Genomic DNA, 17102 nt, shown 5'->3' with positions numbered 1-17102 from the left:
AGTAAGGCTTTTTTTCTTAAAAAACGACATAGTATAGTAAGGCTTTTTTTCTTAAAAAACGACATAGTATAGTAAGGCTTTTTTCTTAAAAAAAACGACATAGTATAGTAAGGCTTTTTTCTTTAAAAAACGACATAGTATAGTAAGGCTTTTTTCTTAAAAAAACGACATAGTATAGTAAGGCTTTTTTCTTTAAAAAACGACATAGTATAGTAAGGCGTTTTTCTTAAAAAAACGACATAGTATAGTAAGGCTTTTTTCTTAAAAAAACGACATAGTATAGTAAGGCTTTTTTCTTTAAAAAACGACATAGTATAGTAAGGCTTTTTTCTTAAAAAAACGACATAGTATAGTAAGGCTTTTTCCCCTTAAAAACGACATAGTATAGTAAGGCTTTTTTCTTTAAAAAACGACATAGTATAGTAAGGCTTTTTTTCTTAAAAAACGACATAGTATAGTAAGGCTTTTTTTCATGAAAAAACGACATAGTATAGTAAGGCTTTTTTCTTGAAAAAACGACATAGTATAGTAAGGCTTTTTTTCATGAAAAAACGACATAGTATAGTAAGGCTTTTTTCTTGAAAAAACGACATAGTATAGTAAGGCTTTTTTTCTTAAAAAACGACATAGTATAGTAAGGCTTTTTTTCTTAAAAAATGACATAGTATAGTAAGGCTTTTTCCCCTTAAAAACGACATAGTATAGTAAGGCTTTTTTCTTTAAAAAACGACATAGTATAGTAAGGCTTTTTTTCTTAAAAAACGACATAGTATAGTGAGGCTTTTTCCCCTTAAAAACGACATAGTATAGTAAGGCTTTTTTCTTTAAAAAACGACATAGTATAGTAATGCTTTTTTTCTTAAAAAACGACATAGTATAGTAAGGCTTTTTTTCTTGAAAAAACGACATAGTATAGTAAGGCTTTTTTTCCTAAAAAACGACATAGTATAGTAAGGCTTTTTTCTTAAAAAAACGACATAGTATAGTAAGGCTTTTTTTCTTAAAAAACGACATAGTATCGTAAGGCTTTTTCCCCTTAAAAACGACATAGTATAGTAAGGCTTTTTTCTTTAAAAAACGACATAGTATAGTAAGGCGTTTTTCTTGAAAAAACAACATAGTATAGTAAGGCTTTTTTCTTGAAAAAACGACATAGTATAGTAAGGCTTTTTTTCTTAAAAAACGACATAGTATAGTAAGGCTTTTTTTCTTGAAAAAACGACATAGTATAGTAAGGCTTTTTTTCTTAAAAAACGACATAGTATAGTAAGGCTTTTTTTCTTAAAAAACGACAGTATAGTAAGGCTTTTCCCCTTAAAAACGACATAGTATAGTAAGGCTTTTTTCTTTAAAAAACGACATAATATAGTAAGGCTTTTTTTCTTAAAAAACGACATAGTATAGTAAGGCTTTTTTTCTTGAAAAAACGACATAGTATAGTAAGGCTTTTTTCTTAAAAAACGACATAGTATAGTAAGGCTTTTTTTCTTAAAAAACGACATAGTATAGTAAGGCTTTTTTCTTAAAAAAACGACATAGTATAGTAAGGCTTTTTTCTTTAAAAAACGACATAGTATAGTAAGGCTTTTTTCTTAAAAAAACGACATAGTATAGTAAGGCTTTTTTCTTTAAAAAACGACATAGTATAGTAAGGCTTTTTTTCTTGAAAAAACGACATAGTATAGTAAGGCGTTTTTCTTAAAAAAACGACATAGTATAGTAAGGATTTTTCTTAAAAAAACGACATAGTATAGTAAGGCTTTTTTCTTAAAAAACGACATAGTATAGTAAGGCTTTTTTCTTAAAAAAACGACATAGTTTAGTAAGGCTTTTTTTCTTAAAAAATGACATAGTATAGTAAGGCTTTTTCCCCTTAAAAACGACATAGTATAGTAAGGCTTTTTTCTTTAAAAAACGACATAGTATAGTAAGGCTTTTTTTCTTAAAAAATGACATAGTATAGTAAGGCTTTTTCCCCTTAAAAACGACATAGTATAGTAAGGCTTTTTTCTTTAAAAAACGACATAGTATAGTAAGGCTTTTTTTCTTAAAAAACGACATAGTATAGTAAGGCTTTTTTTCTTGAAAAAACGACATAGTATAGTAAGGCTTTTTTTCTTAAAAAACGACATAGTATAGTAAGGCTTTTTTTCCTAAAAAACGACATAGTATAGTAAGGCTTTTTTCTTAAAAAAACGACATAGTATAGTAAGGCTTTTTTCTTTAAAAAACGACATAGTATAGTAAGGCTTTTTTCTTAAAAAAACGACATAGTATAGTAAGGCTTTTTTCTTAAAAAAACGACATAGTATAGTAAGGCTTTTTTCTTTAAAAAACCACATAGTATAGTAAGGCTTTTTTTCTTAAAAAACGACATAGTATAGTAAGGCTTTTTCCCCTTAAAAACGACATAGTATAGTAAGGCTTTTTTCTTTAAAAAACGACATAGTATAGTAAGGCTTTTTCCCCTTAAAAACGACATAGTATAGTAAGGCTTTTTCCCCTTAAAAACGACATAGTATAGTAAGGCTTTTTCCCCTTAAAAACGACATAGTATAGTAAGGCTTTTTTCTTTAAAAAACGACATAATATAGTAAGGCTTTTTTTCTTGAAAAAACTACATAGTATAGTAAGGCTTTTTTCTTAAAAAACGACATAGTATAGTAAGGCTTTTTTTCTTAAAAAACGACATAGTATAGTAAGGCTTTTTTCTTAAAAAAACGACAGTATAGTAAGGCTTTTTTCTTTAAAAAATGACATAGTATAGTAAGGCTTTTTTCTTAAAAAACGACATAGTATAGTAAGGCTTTTTTCTTTAAAAAACGACATAGTATAGTAAGGCGTTTTTCTTAAAAAAACGACATAGTATAGTAAGGCTTTTTTCTTAAAAAAACGACATAGTATAGTAAGGCTTTTTTCTTAAAAAACGACATAGTATAGTAAGGCTTTTTTCTTAAAAAAACGACATAGTATAGTAAGGCTTTTTTTCTTAAAAAACGACATAGTATAGTAAGGCTTTTTTTCTTAAAAAACGACATAGTATAGTAAGGCTTTTTTTCTTGAAAAAACGACATAGTATAGTAAGGCTTTTTTTCTTAAAAAACGACATAGTATAGTAAGGCTTTTTTCTTAAAAAAAACGACATAGTATAGTAAGGCTTTTTTCTTTAAAAAACGACATAGTATAGTACGGCTTTTTTCTTAAAAAAACGACATAGTATAGTAAGGCTTTTTCCCCTTAAAAACGACATAGTATACTAAGGCTTTTTTCTTAAAAAAACGACATAGTATAGTAAGGCTTTTTTTCTTAAAAAACGACATAGTATAGTAAGGCTTTTTTCTTAAAAAAAACGACATAGTATAGTAAGGCTTTTTTCTTAAAAAACGACATAGTATAGTAAGGCTTTTTTCTTAAAAAAACAACATAGTATAGTAAGGCTTTTTTTCTTAAAAAACGACATAGTATAGTAGGCTTTTTCCCCTTAAAAACGACATAGTATAGTAAGGCTTTTTTCTTTAAAAAACGACATAGTATAGTAAGGCTTTTTTTCTTAAAAAACGACATAGTATAGTAAGGCTTTTTTCTTAAAAAAACGACATAGTATAGTAAGGCTTTTTTCTTTAAAAAACGACATAGTATAGTAAGGCTTTTTTCTTAAAAAAACGACATAGTATAGTAAGGCTTTTTCCCCTTAAAAACGACATAGTATAGTAAGGCTTTTTTCTTTAAAAAACGACATAGTATAGTAAGGCTTTTTTTCTTAAAAAACGACATAGTATAGTAAGGCTTTTTACTTAAAAAAACGACATAGTATAGTAAGGCTTTTTTCTTAAAAACGACATAGTATAGTAAGGCTTTTTTCTTAAAAAAACGACATAGTATAGTAAGGCTTTTTTTCTTAAAAAACGACATAGTATCGTAAGGCTTTTTCCCCTTAAAAACGACATAGTATAGTAAGGCTTTTTTCTTTAAAAAACGACATAGTATAGTAAGGCGTTTTTCTTGAAAAAACAACATAGTATAGTAAGGCTTTTTTCTTGAAAAAACAACATAGTATAGTAAGGCTTTTTTCTTGAAAAAACGACATAGTATAGTAAGGCTTTTTTTCTTAAAAAACGACACAGTATAGTAAGGCTTTTTTTCTTGAAAAAACGACATAGTATAGTAAGGCTTTTTTTCTTAAAAAACGACATAGTATAGTAAGGCTTTTTTTCTTAAAAAACGACAGTATAGTAAGGCTTTTCCCCTTAAAAACGACATAGTATAGTAAGGCTTTTTTCTTTAAAAAACGACATAGTATAGTAAGGCTTTTTTTCTTAAAAAACGACATAGTATAGTAAGGCTTTTTTTCTTGAAAAAACGACATAGTATAGTAAGGCGTTTTTCTTAAAAAAACGACATAGTATAGTAAGGCTTTTTTCTTAAAAAACGACATAGTATAGTAAGGCTTTTTTTCTTAAAAAACGACAGTATAGTAAGGCTTTTCCCCTTAAAAACGACATAGTATAGTAAGGCTTTTTTCTTTAAAAAACGACATAGTATAGTAAGGCTTTTTTTCTTGAAAAAACGACATAGTATAGTAAGACTTTTTTCTTAAAAAACGACATAGTATAGTAAGGCTTTTTTTCTTAAAAAACGACATAGTATAGTAAGGCTTTTTTCTTAAAAAAACGACATAGTATAGTAAGGCTTTTTTCTTAAAAAAACGACATAGTATAGTAAGGCTTTTTTCTTTAAAAAACGACATAGTATAGTAAGGCTTTTTTCTTAAAAAAACGACATAGTATAGTAAGGCTTTTTTCTTTAAAAAACGACATAGTATAGTAAGGCTTTTTTTCTTAAAAAACGACATAGTATAGTAAGGCTTTTTTCTTAAAAAAACGACATAGTATAGTAAGGCTTTTTTCTTTAAAAAACGACATAGTATAGTAAGGCTTTTTTCTTAAAAAAACGACATAGTATAGTAAGGCTTTTTTCTTTAAAAAACGACATAGTATAGTAAGGCTTTTTTTCTTGAAAAAACGACATAGTATAGTAAGGCGTTTTTCTTAAAAAAACGACATAGTATAGTAAGGCTTTTTTCTTAAAAAAACGACATAGTATAGTAAGGCTTTTTTCTTAAAAAACGACATAGTATAGTAAGGCTTTTTTCTTAAAAAAACGACATAGTATAGTAAGGCATTTTTTCTTAAAAAATGACATAGTATAGTAAGGCTTTTTCCCCTTAAAAACGACATAGTATAGTAAGGCTTTTTTCTTTAAAAAACGACATAGTATAGTAAGGCTTTTTTTCTTAAAAAACGACATAGTATAGTAAGGCTTTTTTTCTTGAAAAAACGACATAATATAGTAAGGCTTTTTTCTTAAAAAAACGACATACTATAGTAAGGTTTTTTTCTTAAAAAAACGACATAGTATAGTAAGGCTTTTTTTCTTAAAAAACGACATAGTATAGTAAGGCTTTTTTTCTTAAAAAATGACATAGTATAGTAAGGCTTTTTCCCCTTAAAAACGACATAGTATAGTAAGGCTTTTTTCTTTAAAAAACGACATAGTATAGTAAGGCTTTTTTTCTTAAAAATCGACATAGTATAGTAAGGCTTTTTTTCTTGAAAAAACGACATAATATAGTAAGGCTTTTTTCTTAAAAAAACGACATACTATAGTAAGGTTTTTTTCTTAAAAAAACGACATAGTATAGTAAGGCTTTTTTTCTTAAAAAACGACATAGTATAGTAAGGCTTTTTTTCTTAAAAAACAACATAGTATAGTAAGGCTTTTTTACTTTAAAAAACAACATAGTATAGTAAGGCTTTTTTCTTTAAAAAACGACATAGTATAGTAAGGCTTTTTTTCTTAAAAAACGACATAGTATAGTAAGGCTTTTTTTCTTGAAAAAACGACATAGTATAGTAAGGCTTTTTTTCTTAAAAAACGACATAGTATAGTAAGGCTTTTTTCTTAAAAAAACGACATAGTATAGTAAGGCTTTTTTCTTTAAAAAACGACATAGTATAGTAAGGCTTTTTTCTTTAAAAAACGACATAGTATAGTAAGGCTTTTTCCCCTTAAAAACGACATAGTATAGTAAGGCTTTTTTCTTTAAAAAACGACATAGTATAGTAAGGCTTTTTTTCTTAAAAAACGACATAGTATAGTAAGGCTTTTTTCTTAAAAAAACGACATAGTATAGTAAGGCTTTTTTCTTAAAAAACGACATAGTATAGTAAGGCTTTTTTCTTGAAAAAACGACATAGTATAGTAAGGCTTTTTTTCTTAAAAAACGACACAGTATAGTAAGGCTTTTTTTCTTGAAAAAACGACATAGTATAGTAAGGCTTTTTTTCTTAAAAAACGACATAGTATAGTAAGGCTTTTTTTCTTAAAAAACGACAGTATAGTAAGGCTTTTCCCCTTAAAAACGACATAGTATAGTAAGGCTTTTTTCTTTAAAAAACGACATAGTATAGTAAGGCTTTTTTTCTTAAAAAACGACATAGTATAGTAAGGCTTTTTTTCTTGAAAAAACGACATAGTATAGTAAGGCGTTTTTCTTAAAAAAACGACATAGTATAGTAAGGCTTTTTTCTTAAAAAACGACATAGTATAGTAAGGCTTTTTTTCTTAAAAAACGACAGTATAGTAAGGCTTTTCCCCTTAAAAACGACATAGTATAGTAAGGCTTTTTTCTTTAAAAAACGACATAGTATAGTAAGGCTTTTTTTCTTGAAAAAACGACATAGTATAGTAAGACTTTTTTCTTAAAAAACGACATAGTATAGTAAGCCTTTTTTTCTTAAAAAACGACATAGTATAGTAAGGCTTTTTTCTTAAAAAAACGACATAGTATAGTAAGGCTTTTTTCTTAAAAAAACGACATAGTATAGTAAGGCTTTTTTCTTGAAAAAACGACATAGTATAGTAAGGCTTTTTTCTTAAAAAAACGACATAGTATAGTAAGGCTTTTTTCTTTAAAAAACGACATAGTATAGTAAGGCTTTTTTTCTTAAAAAACGACATAGTATAGTAAGGCTTTTTTCTTTAAAAAACGACATAGTATAGTAAGGCTTTTTTCTTAAAAAAACGACATAGTATAGTAAGGCTTTTTTCTTTAAAAAACGACATAGTATAGTAAGGCTTTTTTTCTTGAAAAAACGACATAGTATAGTAAGGCGTTTTTCTTAAAAAAACGACATAGTATAGTAAGGCTTTTTTCTTAAAAAAACGACATAGTATAGTAAGGCTTTTTTCTTAAAAAACGACATAGTATAGTAAGGCTTTTTTCTTAAAAAAACGACATAGTATAGTAAGGCATTTTTTCTTAAAAAATGACATAGTATAGTAAGGCTTTTTCCCCTTAAAAACGACATAGTATAGTAAGGCTTTTTTCTTTAAAAAACGACATAGTATAGTAAGGCTTTTTTTCTTAAAAAACGACATAGTATAGTAAGGCTTTTTTTCTTGAAAAAACGACATAATATAGTAAGGCTTTTTTCTTAAAAAAACGACATACTATAGTAAGGTTTTTTTCTTAAAAAAACGACATAGTATAGTAAGGCTTTTTTTCTTAAAAAACGACATAGTATAGTAAGGCTTTTTTTCTTAAAAAATGACATAGTATAGTAAGGCTTTTTCCCCTTAAAAACGACATAGTATAGTAAGGCTTTTTTCTTTAAAAAACGACATAGTATAGTAAGGCTTTTTTTCTTAAAAAACGACATAGTATAGTAAGGCTTTTTTTCTTGAAAAAACGACATAATATAGTAAGGCTTTTTTCTTAAAAAAACGACATACTATAGTAAGGTTTTTTTCTTAAAAAAACGACATAGTATAGTAAGGCTTTTTTTCTTAAAAAACGACATAGTATAGTAAGGCTTTTTTTCTTAAAAAACAACATAGTATAGTAAGGCTTTTTTACTTTAAAAAACAACATAGTATAGTAAGGCTTTTTTCTTTAAAAAACGACATAGTATAGTAAGGCTTTTTTTCTTAAAAAACGACATAGTATAGTAAGGCTTTTTTTCTTGAAAAAACGACATAGTATAGTAAGGCTTTTTTTCTTAAAAAACGACATAGTATAGTAAGGCTTTTTTCTTAAAAAAACGACATAGTATAGTAAGGCTTTTTTCTTTAAAAAACGACATAGTATAGTAAGGCTTTTTTCTTTAAAAAACGACATAGTATAGTAAGGCTTTTTCCCCTTAAAAACGACATAGTATAGTAAGGCTTTTTTCTTTAAAAAACGACATAGTATAGTAAGGCTTTTTTTCTTAAAAAACGACATAGTATAGTAAGGCTTTTTTCTTAAAAAAACGACATAGTATAGTAAGGCTTTTTTCTTAAAAAACGACATAGTATAGTAAGGCTTTTTTCTTAAAAAAACGACATAGTATAGTAAGGCTTTTTTTCTTAAAAAACGACATAGTATAGTAAGGCTTTTTCCCCTTAAAAACGACATAGTATAGTAAGGCTTTTTTACTTAAAAAATGACATAGTATAGTAAGGCTTTTTTTCTTAAAAAACGACATAGTATAGTAAGGCTTTTTTCTTAAAAAAACGACATAGTATAGTAAGGCTTTTTTCTTTAAAAAACGACATAGTATAGTAAGGCTTTTTTTCTTGAAAAAACGACATAGTATAGTAAGGCGTTTTTCTTAAAAAAACGACATAGTATAGTAAGGCTTTTTTCTTAAAAAAACGACATAGTATAGTAAGGCTTTTTTCTTAAAAAAATGACATAGTATAGTAAGGCTTTTTTTCTTAAAAAACGACATAGTATAGTAAGGCTTTTTCCCCTTAAAAACGACATAGTATAGTAAGGCTTTTTTCTTTAAAAAACGACATAGTATAGTAAGGCTTTTTTTCTTAAAAAACGACATAGTATAGTAAGGCTTTTTTTCTTGAAAAAACGACATAATATAGTAAGGCTTTTTTCTTAAAAAAACGACATACTATAGTAAGGTTTTTTTCTTAAAAAAACGACATAGTATAGTAAGGCTTTTTTTCTTAAAAAACGACATAGTAAAGTAAGGCTTTTTTCTTTAAAAAACGACATAGTATAGTAAGGCTTTATTTCTTTAAAAAAACGACATAGTATAGTAAGGCTTTTTTTTCTTAAAAACGACATAGTATAGTAAGGCTTTTTTTCTTAAAAAACAACATAGTATAGTAAGGCTTTTTTACTTTAAAAAACAACATAGTATAGTAAGGCTTTTTTCTTTAAAAAACGACATAATATAGTTAGGCTTTTTTCTTAAAAAAACGACATAGTATAGTAAGGCTTTTTTTCTCAAAAAACGACATAGTATAGAAAGGCTTTTTTCTTAAGAAACGACATAGTATAGTAAGGCTTTTTTGTTAAAAAACGACATAGTATAGTAAGGCTTTTTTTCTTAAAAAACGACATAGAATAGCAAGGCTTTTTTCTTAAAAAAAACCCATATAGTATAGTAAGGCTTTTTACGTAAAAAAACACAGTATAGTAAGGGTTTTTTTCCGTTAAAAAACATAATATAGTAAGGTTTTTTTCTTAAAAACAACATAGTATAGTAAGGCTTTTTTTGTAAAAAACGACATAGTATAGTAAGGCTTTTTTCTTTAAAAAACGACATAGTATTGTAAGGCTTTTTTTGTAAAAAACGACATAGTATAGTAAGGCTTTTTTCTTTAAAAAACGACAGTATTGTAAGGCTTTTTTTCCCTTAAAAACGACATAGAATAGTAAAGCTTTTTTCTTAAAAAAACGACATAGTATAGTAAGGCTTTTTACGTAAAAAACACAGTATAGTAAGGCTTTTTTCCCCGTAAAAAACAACATAATATAGTAAGCCTTTTTTTCTTAAAAAAACGACATAATATAGTAAGTCTTTTTTCTTTAAAAAATGACCATGTATAGTAAGACTTTATTTCTTACGATGTAAGGTTTTTTTTTCTCCCAAAAAATCATCAACTTTATTTTAAGGTCTCCTTAAAAAAACAGCCCAATTAATAGCCATATATTATGAATGTATACACTTAACTGCATTCGTCACTTTCAGGACTTTGCGGCAAATTTTTCCGCTGCGTTTTGTCCAACAAAAAGCATGTCGTGCCTTTGTGGAGGTTTGTTGAACACGAAACAATCACTAAAAGCTTTTTCTTAGATTTCAAAAAAAAAAAAAAAACACGAAACATGTTCCCAATCTTCTTTAGAACAAGCGAAGAAAAGCAATCTGCGAGGCGGGAAAGCGGATCACGACGCATATGCGCGTCTAAAGCTACGCTCTGTTCCCTAATAAAGGTTTCGATCAAGTGCGCGCCCTTGTAGTCTTACACGTCCTCATCCCCGAGGGATTAACGGCAACTTTCTTTGGGCGTCCATCCAGCTGCAAAAAAAAAAGTGCAAGCGCTCCAACTTTAATCTGCGCTAATCCCGGAGCTCTTGTCAAATTTGTTTTTGTGGCTTTTTTCCTGGGGCCGGGATTTACCAGCGACCAGATGTATCTCCTAAGACGGAGAGTCTAAAAGATGTCCTGCAGATTATTGCTAATGCTTTTCAATATTGTTGCACGGATCAAACTTTGACTGCCATAAAAGAATCCAAAATAAATAATAAGGTAAAAGGACAAACTAAATCGGAAAGAGCTCAGTGATGCCAGATGCTGCCAGAGGATTTTCAACAAAAGTATTGGGACGCCTCACCATCGACAATCATCAAAGACGCATACGGGCGGGGCGGAAGTTGGGGGTGCTACACAATCCGGCCTTGGTTTTAGAGCGTTAAGAAGTTTTAAAAAATGACGTGCAGAACAATATTGGTGTCTTTTGATATCAAATATCTGTCAGCCTTGGAAAACTTGATAAATGAAAAAAAATATGTTCATACCTCCCACGCCCTGCATGAGTCTGTGGAGTCCCTCCAAAGCTCTTTCAGCAATAGACTGCTGCACCCTCATTGCAGGAAGGAGCAGATCCTTCCTCCCATCAGCTGTTAGGCTCTTTAACAAAAAAATGGATACATGCACATCTCAAAGTTTTGCAACACAAATAAGTGATTGACACTAATAGCCACACATGTACACATAAGTATTATCTGGGTACTTTTTGCACTGCAACGCGCTTGTAACATAAACTAATTTAAATGAATTTGGATTACAATGCAGACACACTAAAAAATAAGTTTCATTTAACCTTACACTAAACTTAATTCTAATTCAGTTTGAAATTTTGATACCTTTCTTCTCCTGGGTTGTCTCTATTGGCCCCGCCTCCACCCTGACTTTCAGATGCAACCTATCGAGGGTTGTTTGCTTTTGTCTTCCCTTCAAAATATTCCCAAAATGGTGCACACAATGTCCTCACAACAGGATAATGCCGACCACTTGCCAACGAGTAGTAGAATATACTCCACTCGTATTAGCGAACGCTCCGCCATTCGCACTGACTAACGGGGAAAAAAAAAACACTGAAAAAATGCAACACTCTGCCCAGTGCTCGTAGAGACATTACGCGAGGCTGTATGCTCGTATATCAAAATTTGTCTCGTATCTCAAGATAAATATTTGCCCAAAATTTTACTCGTATCTCAAATTGCTCCTATGTCGGGGCACTCATATGTCGAGGTATTACTGTACTGACTAAAGTTTTGAAACACCTAATAAGTTAAAGGTGATTGACAAACATATTCAAACACACACACACAAATGTATTATACATGTGTACAGAATAGTATATGGACTAAGATTCGGCAACACCAATAAGTTAAAAGTGACTGACAGTAATAATCAAAGACACACACGATACACAACATAGACAAAACAGTATATTGACGAAAGTTTTGTAGCTGGCTAAAAGTGATTGACAGTAATAATCAAAGACACACGATCACAACGTAGACAAAACAGTATATTGACGAAAGTTTTGTAACCGGCTAAAAGTGATTGACAGTAATAATCAAAGACACACATGATACACAACGTAGACAAAACAGTACATTGACGAAAGTTTTGCAACCGGCTAAAAGTGATTGACAGTAATAATCAAAGACACACCTGATACACAACGTAGACAAAACAGTACATTGACGAAAGTTTTGTAACCGGCTAAAAGTGATTGACAGTAGTACAAGTCCACCACAGAGACTTGACGGACAGATCATGTCACTGACTGATTGAAACTAATACTCAAAGACACAAACAACACACAAACACGCTTGTCGTCGTGGTCGACGCTCGTAAAAGGCAAAACATTTGACACCGGCAGAAGTAAAGGCGCTCGAATGTTGACGAGACAAAGCTGTCCTCGGCGAGTTCCCGGAGAAGGTGTTACCCTTCTTTTTAGGAACGCCGAATATCTCCCGCCGCTTGGTTTTCGCGCGCCGTCGCTGCCGTTTTCAATCAAAGACACCGGCGCCCCGACCGCCGACGAGGAAGTGTGCGCGCGGCGCGAGACGGAGGAGGGCGAAAGGTCTCGTCAGACGTCTCGTCGGCACCCGAGACAACGAGCGTAAACAACACGAGACCAAGCGTGAAGCCTCCCAGTGTCTTCCGGTCATGCGAGGACATGCGGAGGACAGAGGCAGATGTCTGCTGGCCATACGTAAAGACGCTGACACGTCGCGTTAGCATCGCTAAAAAAGGCCACGGGCTCACCCCAGCGCCGCTTCGACTAGTTTCCCGCAAAACCGAGTACGCCGCTCGACTTTTCGTTATTTTCGTCGGACATCTTTTTTGTTGACTCGTTGCTCCAAAACGACATAGTATAGTAAGGCTTTTATTCGTAAAAAACGATATAGTATAGTAAGGCTTTTTTTCTTAAAAAACGACGTAGTATAATAATGCTTTTTTTCTTAAAAAACGACATAGTATAGTAAGGCTTTTTTTCTTTAAAAACAACATAGTATAGTAAGGCTTTTTTTCCGTAAAAAACGACATAGTATAGTAAGGCTTTTTTTCTTAAAAAACGACATAGTATAGTAAGGCTTTTTTTCGTAAAAAAACGACATAGTATAGTGCGGCTTTTTTTTTCGTAAAAAACTACATAGTATAGTAAGGTTTTTTTTCGTTAAAAAACGACATAGTATAGTAAGGCTTTTTTGTAAAAAACGACATAGTATAGTAAGGTTTTTTTTTGTAAAAAAAGACATAGTATAGTAAGGTTTTTTTTTCGTAAAAAACGACATAGTATAGTAAGGTTTTTTTTTCGTAAAAAAAACCACATAGTATAGAAAGGCTTTTTTTTGTAAAAAAAACGACATAGTATAAAAAAAACTTTACCAATTAACAGCAGGTTTTAGTTTTTATCTTTTTACTAGTCTTCTATGTAGGATTAAGAAATGTATTTTTTCTCCCTTGTATTCAGCGAGTGCCGTGCTGTTCCATGATCATCCTGCAGATGTCACTGTTCACCTGCTTTGTACAGAACTCGGCAATCATAGATAAACACACGCGCATAAGCTTTTTGTTTTCATAATGCATTTTTTTAAAACAACGATTTAACCATTTGAATACCCTTTGTATTAAAAAAATACTTTTACACATTAATCCTGTTTGTTGGCAAATTTTCCAAAACTACACTTTAGATTTAAAAAAAAAATACTTCTACGCATTAATCCTATATGTTGGAGAATTTCCCAAAACACATTTTCCCCCTATCCTATTTTAATAATACAAATGTTTTTTTGTTGCATAAAACCTATTTTAAACCTGCATACATATTTGAAATCCATAAACTTGTAAGACGTATGGATATATGGAAAAATAGCCAAATAATCTTATGTTTACAAAGTGAGAGTGCTTCGGGTGGTGTTGTTTTTGGGGGGGAATTTCTCTATTTTGCACTTTACAAATAAAATATAATAAAAAAAAGAAGAAGTGTAAATTGTTGGCCGTGTTCTATCCCAGCGTAAAAGCAGACAGAGTCCACCATGTGACATTTGCACCCATGAGAAATAAATCACATCCTCCTCCATTTACTGGACTCACTCATGTGAATTATTGCTAATGCGCTCCTGGTGTCCATTTTGACATTTTTTTTTCTTTCTTGGCGCACTGGCCAGCCTTAACGTGCGTGCGTGCGTGCGTGCGTACGTGCGCTTGTCACGCCGTAAATAAACCACAGAAGAAGAAACAAGTTGACAGAGGACCGTTGTGGTTTGTGAATAAAAATGAGCCTCTTTCAAGTGCTGATGATTTATTATTAAAGGTGAGTGCATTAGTCCATGCTAATAATTGACGTTATATTTTAGCATTTTGGATTTGGCCGTGATCAAAAATGGATGGCGGGATTAATAATTCGCAATGACGAACGAGACGGGTGTCCAAACTTTTTGCCTGCAGAAAAGTAGTCTTTGATGTTTGCCATCTTTTTAATTCAAATTAATTCAACAAGGGCTGAACATTTTTGTTGTTGTTTTTGCTGTTGCAAGTTAAACAGCTTTGGGATTTCTTTAGTTATTATTATTTATTGGATGAATTGTTCCAGTAGCAACATTTTGCTAACACTATTGCATTTTGCATGGCTTAAGTATTATTATTCAGATGATTAAATCTGTGATTCCATTTGGAGAATTTGATTGTGCTTATTGTTAGGAATGTTTTAACTGGGCTAGAAAATTTGGATAAGTAAATGTTCAATATTTCTTCAACTAAAACATTTTTTATCTACTTAAAGAGCTGAAAACTGACTTTACGCAGTGAAACCTCATCTAAAATGATGGAGAAAAAAAGGTTTTCATTTGTTTACAGCTATCCTTTGCCTTTGCTAGTTTTTCACTTTTTAAATAGTTTGTTGGAAGCACATTATTATTTTTATTTGACATAAGAAGATCTTTCTGTTTGTCTTTGATAACTTAGATAAGGCCTCATTCAGTTAGTGAGTAGCTAGCTAGCTCAGAGCACGGAAGAGTAAAAGATAGCTAGCTAGCTAGCTTGCTACGCTAGTAAATTCTGACTTCACTGAACTTTCAAAAGGAGGAGCTGGTCTTGTTTACATAACCGAGATTTTAAGCAAAAATGCAAAAGTGGCCTGTTGCTGTCGTTTTAATTCCACGTTTATACGAGCGCTTTGCACTGGATTTTTTTTAACTTTTAAACCGGGAGCAGGTCAATTTTGACTTGTAAAGCCGTTTAGACTAAGTACAGTAATCCCTCGAATATCGCATCTTCACTACATCGCTGGGGGATTTTTTTTTTTACATATTTTTTTTTGTAAGTACATAAAATGTGAAAATCTACACATTTTTTTTTAAATTTTTAATTTTTTTTTAAATAGGGGTGACCCTACTTTGTAGTTTTTGTTTATCGCGGCTATGTCTGGTCTACATCAACCGCGATAATCGAGGGATTACTGTATCAGTCCTGTCCCTCAGCAACTACGATGTTTTTATACAACACAGATCAGTATTATATTATATTTGACTCACCTTGATCGTCACGTCGTAGAGCGACGGTGGACTGGTTCCTCTTTCCTCAGTTCGTAACTGTAAAAAAACAATTTGTCGTTAGTTTTGTTTGGTTAAACGGCCTTGTTTTGCGCAAGGTAAGCTAACATTCATTCAGTTGGTAGACTAGCGTTAGTAGTCTAGGAAAATGTATACATGCAGTAATGAAGTAAGCTTCACGTTAGCATGGTGCTACTCAGGTAGCATAGTCTAAACAAGGATAGCTACATTGAAATATTTTGGGATTAAAAACACTTTTCACATGGTTTTGTTAGCATTTTCGGCTAACAACAGCGAAGCTAATTTCCACGCATTTGTTACTTTTATTATTGAATTCAGTGGCCCTTTTTGTTCAGGGTGGTCTGGGTGGGTGTGTACTTTGGGGGGGGGGGGGGTCTCTTAGCAAATGACGAATTTGCCAGCTAACAGAACAAAATCATATCTCAAACGGTGGGAAATGGCGGGGGCGCATATCTGAAGGTCAAAGCGGCGAATTGCGGGTGCGAGCCGAGTAATGAGTTTCCCCGCTGTTCGCGATGCCCCTGAACACCTCGCCGTCTTGTCAAGTCCCCCCCAATCTTCTTTGGGGGGGCTGTTTCTCAGTATTCCAATAGATTCTTAATGCACGGCGACTTTTTCGCTAATAGCGAGCGAGCGAACGGACACATTTGCATGGCACGTCAGCAGTTAACATGGCCGCCGCCGTCGTAGCCCACCCGAGCCGCTCGGCCCCGCCCTGGGAAATATGCTGAGCTTTCGCTAAGCTCTCATCAAACACGCTGATCTTTATGGACTGTATCATATTGTGCCGTAATGTGCTTTATTGTCCACAGAATAAGCTTTTCTTAAAGGTAATTGGAAAGTGGGAAATGGAGCCCCTCCTTAGCGCTATCGGGCCCCGGGACCCCCCGCTCTCTCGGCAAATGTGGCTTGTGTAATGACCCCGTCGGTGTAAAAAGCCCAGATTTATCTTGGCAGCGGGAAATTGATCCATTTCACCTTTGTCTAATGGAAATTTTTATCAAGGATTATCTGGTTATGCAAATGAGCGTGGCACCCCGGAACGGTGGGGATAAAAGGACGTGTGTGTGTGTGTGTGTGTGTGTGTGTGTGTGTGTGTGTGTGTGTGTGTGCGTCAGGGAGGCGAGGAGGGCAGGGCGTACGGCTGTTAATCTCGGGGCCTCGCAACATGTCAAAATGGAGAGGAGATAGCGCTTGGTGGGGGTGGTCAACGTCGGAGACAGTTTGTGTGGTATTAAAAAAAAACACACATTTGTGTAATTTTTCAAACCTTAACTGGGCTAGCAATGGGTTTTTTTTACTGCTTGTAAGCATTAAAAATAAGAGCAAAAATAAATTAAATTAAATTGACAAAATGCTATTGCTAACTGTTTCTGTTTGTGCAGAAAATTTTGATCCCGCTGCAAAAAGTCACAAATAGAAACAAAATTAACAAAATGCTGTTGCTAACTGTTTCTGTTTGTGCAGAAAATTTTGATCCCGCTGCAAAAAGTCACAAATAGAAACAAAATTAAAAATTGCTATTGCTAACTGTTTCCGTTTGTGTAGAACATTTTGATCCCGCTGCAAAAAGTCACAAATAGAAACAAAATAAACAAAATCCTATTGCTAACTGTTTCTGTTTGTGAAGAACATTTTGATCCCGCTGCAAAAAGTCACAAAC

General features: G+C 32.0%; 1 protein-coding gene across 4 annotated transcripts in view; it reads right to left on the bottom strand.

Annotated features, from left to right (window-relative positions):
- paqr3a (progestin and adipoQ receptor family member IIIa) overlaps positions 1-17102 on the bottom strand; it is a 73575-nt gene that overhangs the window by 19802 nt on the left and 36671 nt on the right. For all 4 annotated transcript variants that reach the window (XM_077600774.1, XM_077600775.1, XM_077600776.1 and 1 more), the window contains 2 exons: positions 15401-15457; positions 10865-10976 (listed from right to left, as the gene is read on the bottom strand). In XM_077600774.1, coding sequence (XP_077456900.1) covers positions 10865-10976; positions 15401-15457 — 169 coding nt within the window. The remainder of the gene's footprint in view (positions 1-10864; positions 10977-15400; positions 15458-17102) is intronic.

This window comes from Stigmatopora argus, chromosome 5 (assembly GCF_051989625.1).
Source record: "Stigmatopora argus isolate UIUO_Sarg chromosome 5, RoL_Sarg_1.0, whole genome shotgun sequence".
NCBI classification, from domain to species: domain Eukaryota; kingdom Metazoa; phylum Chordata; class Actinopteri; order Syngnathiformes; family Syngnathidae; genus Stigmatopora; species Stigmatopora argus.
The sequence above is the reverse complement of the archived record's forward strand: the minus strand, read 5'-3'. Positions and strand labels throughout refer to the sequence as shown.